This window comes from Hippoglossus hippoglossus, chromosome 20 (genome assembly GCF_009819705.1).
Source record: "Hippoglossus hippoglossus isolate fHipHip1 chromosome 20, fHipHip1.pri, whole genome shotgun sequence".
NCBI classification, from domain to species: Eukaryota; Metazoa; Chordata; class Actinopteri; order Pleuronectiformes; family Pleuronectidae; genus Hippoglossus; species Hippoglossus hippoglossus.
The window spans coordinates 6,160,796-6,167,980 of NC_047170.1; the positions used below are offsets into that span (position 1 = coordinate 6,160,796).

Sequence of the window (7,185 nt, forward strand, 5' to 3'; positions counted from 1 at the left end):
AAACGTGACGATAATAACAATATTTGCTCTCGTGTCTGGGAGTTGAATGTGACCGCGGAGGCAGGGACAGTTTTCTACTCTAGTTAGCCAGAGTTAGCTTGTAGTGCTGACCTGGTTCCCCTGCGCGATGGAGCGGCTGACCTCCATGCTCACCTGCAAACACGCACTGCTCTCGGTTTCCCTCGCTGTGCGACTGGCTTTGGTCGCCTATGGAGACCACCAGGACCGGACTATGGCGGTGAAGTACACGGACATTGACTACCATGTGTTCACGGATGCTGCAAGGTTCATCACTGAGGTGACAGCACCATGACCTCATGTGTAACAGCAGATAGCTACTGTTTGTGTCCTGGTTTAGACATTTGACAAGTCAGAGAACAGCAGGTGTTGTGCTCTGCAGCTGCTCTGGTGTTGTGTAGAATCAGTGATTGTTTTTCACAAATCAGAAGTCAGTCAGTCAGTAAGTAGTTTAGTAAAGTTTGAGAGACCAAAGTCACATTGAGCTTCACATAAATGACACCAGAAAGTAGTAACACACAATAAATATATGCATTAGAAAACAGTGAAAATATGCAGAACGGCAATACATTTTTTAACCGTTTTGAAACACTTTTTCATCTTGTATCTTATATTTATAGATTAATATTTTACATGGTATAGACATGGTATAATACTTAAATACTCCCCATGAACTGCTGAGTTAGAAACTAACTTCAGTGTCACAGGTTAAAGAAATAATTAAAGAGATTTAACAAAATAACAGTGTTGGAAGTTATTGTAACTTGTGAAGCACATCAATTTAATTTACTATTTAATGTGCACCTTCAACGCCACTAGCTGCCTTTTTCAAATTCAATCCTTTATTTCACAAAGGGAACATTTACTCCTCCGCGCATATCCTTCAACTAAAGTCAGGAGTTGCCTTTCAGATTAGGATTTTAGAGACAATACATGTGGGTTTAGTGTATAAAATATGATCATTGTCCTTAAGAAGTTATGTGATGCATTTAAAATTTGCTCCTTTTCATCCGGCAACAATATCAATTATCAATAATAAAAAATCAATACCGATGAACTGATAATATGAACAAGACAGTGGCCATTTTGCAAAATGAGATCTATTACTCTTGATACACTTTGCTGCTTTTGTACTTTACCCTATCTATACATTTTATATCTATACTTATCTATGACGCTCATCTATACATATTATACGTTGATGTATGAAGATGAGCAGCTTTATCAAAATAAACATGTGATGTTGTCAATCCAACAGAAAACTCCAGAACTTGACTCAGTCAACAATTGCATCAGTAAGAGGTGCAGTACATGTCTCTGATTTTAACTCCACATCCCTTCAGGGCGAGTCCCCGTACAACAGATCAACCTACCGCTACACTCCTCTGCTGGCCTGGCTTCTCACCCCCAACATCTATCTCAGCATGGTGTTTGGCAAGATCCTATTCGTTGTGTGTGACGTGCTGTCGGGACTGCTCATCTACAGAATCCTGCGCCTGCGAGGTCTGACCTCTGAGGTTAGATCTTTTTTTACTTGAAATCTTTTGATCAGAAAACACATTTTGTTTTGTCAAATCCACGTAGATGGAGCCAAGACGCTTTTTGCACAGTGCAGTTAACGTTGTGTGTTTTTTATGTGCTTCATATTCAGACTGCATGTCGTGTTTCTTCTCTGTGGCTCCTCAACCCACTGCCCATAGGAGTGTCCACCCGAGGGAACGCTGAGTCCATCCTGGCAGCCTTGGTGCTGGGGACATTACTCTGTATGGAAGGTAAGTGAGTGGATGTTGTGTTTAGCCCTGTAAAATACTGCTCCTGTGCTGATACTTTTATCTTCTTCTTTCTTTAAGGCCGACATCTCATATGCGCAGCCATCTTGTACGGCCTGTCGGTGCATATGAAGATCTACCCCGGTACGTATGCTCTGCCCATCGCTCTGACCCTGCGCACACCAGAGAGCCGAGCAGAGGACAAACAGAGGTGGAGGAGAACTATCAGGTTCACTGGAAGCCTCCTCAACACTGAGCTGTTCCTCTTTGCAGCTGTGGCCGGAGGAGTTTTCTGTGGACTCACAGCCCTCTTCTATCACATGTGAGACGAACAAGATGCACACAAACACACAGGAGTTGATTTCCATAGTACTGCACAGACAAGTATTAAGTGCTCTATTCATTTCTTACAATAACGCTAAATACTTTTAGTATTTATTGTTATTTGATAGTAAAAATATATCTATTTAACTTCCTTATCTGAACAAGTATACTAACTTTTGATAGGTTTGAATAGAAATGCTCAGATCATGTGACTCCTCTCCTGTCTCTTCAGGTATGGCTGGGAGTTCCTTCATCAGACCTACTTGTACCACCTGACCAGAAGAGACATCAGACACAACTTCTCTCCATACTTCTACATGCTCTACCTCACTGCAGGTATTCATCTGTCCAACCTTTTATAGCTTCCTAGTTTGTCACAGTGCTTCATAAGCTTATTTCAGATATACACTGTGGAGATTGAAATCTCAAAATGGTGACTGGACTCCAGAGTTTGCCTTTCACACATGAAGAAGGCAGCAGATTTACAACATTCATAACAACAGAGAAATCTGCGGATCTTTTAGGGGAGGGGTGGTGCAGCATGCAGGAGGTAATGTATGAATTCCGCTGCTGAGATCACCTGTTTTTGTTTGCACCACATCAACACTGGTGTTGGTCCTTATCAGCAAAAATTCTCTCGACATCTTGGATGTGTCTTCTTCGTGTGTGGCACCGCTTTTTCATTCTGACATATTTGTGTTCTTTTTGTTTTGTTTTTTTTCAGTTTTGCGTCTTTTGCGTGTTAGAATAAACATGAACATATCCACTCACTTGTGGTGAATCCTCCGGATGTCCTCCTGCTGTATTCTAACATGGGGTCATTTGGACATTATCAAGAGCTTTTACTAGCGGGCTGGCAGGAGAAACTCTGCAGAATGTCCGGAGATTATCCGGAGTTCAGTGCATGTCTGAAAGCAGCGTCACAGAACTACAGAGCAAAGACCAGCAGGAAGATATAGCTACTGCAGATGTACATCTTGATTTTGATTTTTATTGGTTTGCACTTATAAGTGATACAAATTTAAATAAAATATATATATATATATGTATATATACATATATACATATAAAAAATGTGATGGAGAGGTGCATAAAACCCTCGGAGTGGCTCGATCAGGGCACTCTCCAATGAAACTGCTAGTTTAGATAATAAAAAAAAAAAAATCAAAAGTCTACACAGCGCAAGATGTATACCACTGCACAAAATACATTCATACAATTAGGATGACTGGATTAAAAGTATACAGTTTACAAAGCTATCCCATGATGCGTGTTTGTAATGCAGCTTTTTAAGACTGGTCTGTTTTTTCTGTCTTGTGTCTGAGCAGACAGCAGGTGGAGCCAGTGGCTTGGCCTGGCTGCGTTTCTCCCTCAGCTCATCCTGCTGCTGGCAGCATCGTGGGCATTTCGCGCCGACCTGGCTTTTTCCTGTTTCCTTCACACAGCTATCTTCGTCTCCTTCAACAAAGTCTGCACTTCACAGGTACATGAACCACCATCAACAAACAGAGTTTAGGCAGGGATCCGATAGAAAGGTAGAAGTTTGTTTGTTTTCGTGTCTCCATGATGGTGACATTTATCTTCAAATTCCATCCAAACATTCACTTGGTCTCAAGGATGATCCAAATAGAATTTGGTGGTTAAAGGTCACTGTGACCATCCAAAAATAGTTTTGGGGCTTTTCTAAAGAATTCATACTCTGTATTGGGGTCGTTTATATTGTCGACATATCTTCATACATACTTTAACAAAGTTACATGTTATCCTTTCACAGTACTTCCTGTGGTACCTGTGCCTACTTCCTCTGGTCATCCCTCGCCTGAGTCTGTCTCTGAAACAGGGGGCTGGACTGCTGCTCCTCTGGTTTGCTGGACAGGTAAACTTCACATAAGCACATTTCCAGACCATCCATTGTTGCCTTCCAGGTATTGATGTTATCTGTGTAGATTCACTACTGAATTTTTGAGTGAAACAGCTACAATTGAGCTTAGTATGAAAGAAAACCCGTTTTCTCTCCAATTCTCCCCCAGGGTATTTGGTTGGGGCCGGCCTACTTCCTGGAGTTTGAAGGCTACAACACCTTCCTGTTGATCTGGCTCGCTGGACTGCTCTTCTTGATCATCAACTGTTTTGTCTTGATTCAGATCATAGTCCACTACAAACCAGCACAAACTCCTCAGAGACTAAAGGTTGAATGATCTGAATGTGGAAGGAATTTCCACTCTGATCGCCGATTCAATATAACGATTCAAAGGATGTTCCACCTTTTCAGTGGTTTTACCTGGAGTTGATGGACTAAAGTTTGTTCAATCTCCCCAGTGTTTTACTGGTAATTACTTTGTCATGTTACCTCATTATTCCTGGTACGGACCAGTCATATGTCGTACCACTTTTGGGGCGAATAAATGTCAGAGGTATTTCCAGTCATTCTGAGTTAAAGCCACTGATTAAATGCTTGCCACTGCAGGTCAAAACCCTTAAATCCTCAGCGTCTCACACTGGACATAAAACTGCTTTGACAACGTTCAAGTCTTCCACCTGTGACCTTACCTCATGACAATCAGAGATTTTCCATTTGCTGAAGGGGCAAAATATCTGATGTAGATCAGAGAATCACACAAAGTTCCTTCACAGTCTAAACAACCATGAACCAGGCAAGTTTTCTCAGTTTAGAGAAAATACTTTAAAATGTTGATGCTCATTGCTTCACCAGAACAAACAAGTGTTGTTAGGGCTCGTTAAATTCAACCTTTACTGATACAAAGATAAAAGAGGTGCTCTGTGGTGTGATCGGAGACACTGACCCTCAAGGTAAAATAATGCACTTTTTATATAACGTGATATTTGAATGTTTACCTCTGTTACAAAGTTATGCTTTCATCCTGTTTGTCTGTTAGCAGGATTTTGCAAAATAATACAATTCCATAATATTTTATTAAAAGTTAGTGAAAGGGAGAGGTATAGGCCAAGGTAGAACCCATGCACTTTTGGAACTGATTTGATTAAGGGAACGGATCCAGGATTTTTTTTTCTCTGCTTTATTTAATATTGTGAGATAGGACTTTCTTTTTTTGACATTTCTGTGAAATGTCTTTATGAAAAAATTAAGAATCTGGCATGTGTAGAATGATAATATCTATGATATAAGTATTTTTAGAGGGGTTATCTTTATTCAGTTACTGTATGGTAACAAATATTCCTTTGAACTGTATCAAAGAATGGACATCTTGCCTGGGTTTCATGTCAGTACTGTATTTTATAGTTCTGTGTACATGGTATATGTATCTGATCTCAATACATGTAAATGCAACATTGTGAAAGAGTGGCCTTCTAGTTTATGTGAGTATACAGGAATATAATCTCTCTATACAGAAACATTTGCATATTTTAAAAGGCGCATCAGCTCATTGTCAAAAACTTAACCAATGTGTTAAACAGGCAAATAATCAATATAAAGTGCAATAGCCTGAAATGAGTTGGAGTTTGGATTAAAGTATGTTTTATTTTTATACTTCTGTGATTCATCCCTCTGGTCCAGTAATGAACAGATAAATAAAAATGAATTAGTATGGAACCAATGAACCCAGGTGATCAACCATGTGAATACAGTCCACGATTCTTTTTATCATAGATTTTATTTCAACTGATGTGGCTGATTTGAATGTAGTGTTGTCCTAAAACACTCAGTGACCTGTAACAGATGCGTAAAAGGCTTCTCTTCAGCCGCGGTTTGACATTGTGACCAGTAGGTGGGAGCATTTCCCAGCAAATGTGGAACGGCGTCAGCGTCTATCCTTGTGTAACCTTCACAGATTAATCTGTCAACTAGAGCATGAACACAACCAAAACAAACACTGCTGGCAGTGGCTCCATAATCTCACTGTACACTCTCCCCCTAATCTCACATGGAGGTTATTGGAGCATTCATGTTTGCTGGCCCTGCCCCACAGGACTGATGGTGGAAGTGTGTAACAATAAGAAATATACAGTGTGTGTGTGTGTGTGTAAGAAAATGTGAGATGCTCCACAGTGGTTAGGCTTGAATTCGTGGCGTTCAGGGGACATTTTTGTGAAGCAGTCTGGGTATCCGGGTGGAGGAGTTTGCCTTCCTGTGTGTTGCATATGTGCGTGCATGAGGATGACTCACAGTCAGCTGCTGCCTGCATATCTAGTTCATGAATCACCAGGTTGCACTCGGTAACCTTTCAACCGGCCAGTCGTCCCCGGGCACATACTGTACATGAAGATTTCAATTTCACACAAAACACTGTCACGTTCAGTAGATTATATTTTTCTAATCCTTAGGGCTCAGGATTGATTTTTATTTATAGAATATTTTTAGTGTTTTCACAGTCACACTGTGGGCATCCCCTCAGCGAAATGCCCCCCATTTTACTTGTTTAGCTAAACAATAGAAAGCCTACAATATTGCTGTTTGACATAAATTCACTCTGCACATAAACAATATCTAGTTCTACATAATCTACGTGTTGTATTTAATGAAGAAGGTCCCATTGAGGTACAATATCTCTTCTGCCAGGGAGTCCTGGTCTAGATGTGCAGCAAGAAAATATTAAATAAAAAATGTAAACACACACACACACACACACACACACACACACACACACAAACGTATTGTTATTAGGACTCTGCATTGACTTCCATTTATTGTGGATGGCTTAACCAAAGTCTTTTCCTTAACATTAACCAGGAGGAGAAATAATGTCTTGCCTCATTAGGACCAGGCTTTAGTCCCCATGAGGTCGACTGGTCCTGACAAGGTCACTGTTCATGCTCGAAAAGGTCCTACAAAGGCAATGAAAACAAGTACACACACACACAAAACAAACTTGAACACAGCAAACAGTTCTCAAACAATGAACATACATAGAAAAATTGCTAAAATGAATCATGGAAAATAAAAAGCAATGACATTGTTCCATGAAAACAAATTTGAAAGGATTTTTAAACAAAACCAAGAGACGGTAATAATCCTAAATTTAGGACGTCTTGCAGCTCATTCAAAACATGTGGAGCATGAAATCAGAAGGCTGATTAACGCAGCTCTGTTCAG

At 40.3% G+C, this 7,185-nt stretch overlaps 1 protein-coding gene across 2 annotated transcripts; it reads left to right on the forward strand.

Moving 5' to 3' along the window:
* On the forward strand, nucleotides 1-6,704 carry pigm (phosphatidylinositol glycan anchor biosynthesis, class M). 2 transcript variants are annotated; one of them, XM_034573161.1, is made up of 8 exons: nucleotides 1-298; nucleotides 1,362-1,535; nucleotides 1,670-1,790; nucleotides 1,869-2,109; nucleotides 2,344-2,447; nucleotides 3,440-3,594; nucleotides 3,940-3,987; nucleotides 4,142-6,704. In XM_034573161.1, exons 1-8 carry the CDS (start codon nucleotides 128-130, stop codon nucleotides 4,307-4,309), a joined length of 1,182 nt encoding a protein of 393 aa, XP_034429052.1. In that variant the 5' UTR covers nucleotides 1-127; the 3' UTR covers nucleotides 4,310-6,704. The 2 variants fall into 2 exon arrangements, with proteins under 2 accessions (XP_034429052.1, XP_034429051.1); XM_034573160.1 differs by having other exon boundaries at nucleotides 12-298; nucleotides 3,886-3,987; nucleotides 4,142-6,701.
* Nucleotides 6,705-7,185: the final 481 nt, after the last annotated feature.

What these genes read in the sequence shown, in the direction of transcription:
- pigm (XM_034573160.1), top strand. Translation starts at nt 128, where the DNA reads ATGGAGCGGCTGACCTCCATGCTCACCTGCAAACACGCACTGCTCTCG. An exon ending in CTGCAAGGTTCATCACTGAG is followed by an intron (nt 299 to 1,361) that starts GTGACAGCACCA and finishes ACATCCCTTCAG; the next exon opens with GGCGAGTCCCCGTACAACAG. An exon ending in TCCTCTGGTTTGCTGGACAG is followed by an intron (nt 3,988 to 4,141) that starts GTAAACTTCACA and finishes ATTCTCCCCCAG; the next exon opens with GGTATTTGGTTGGGGCCGGC.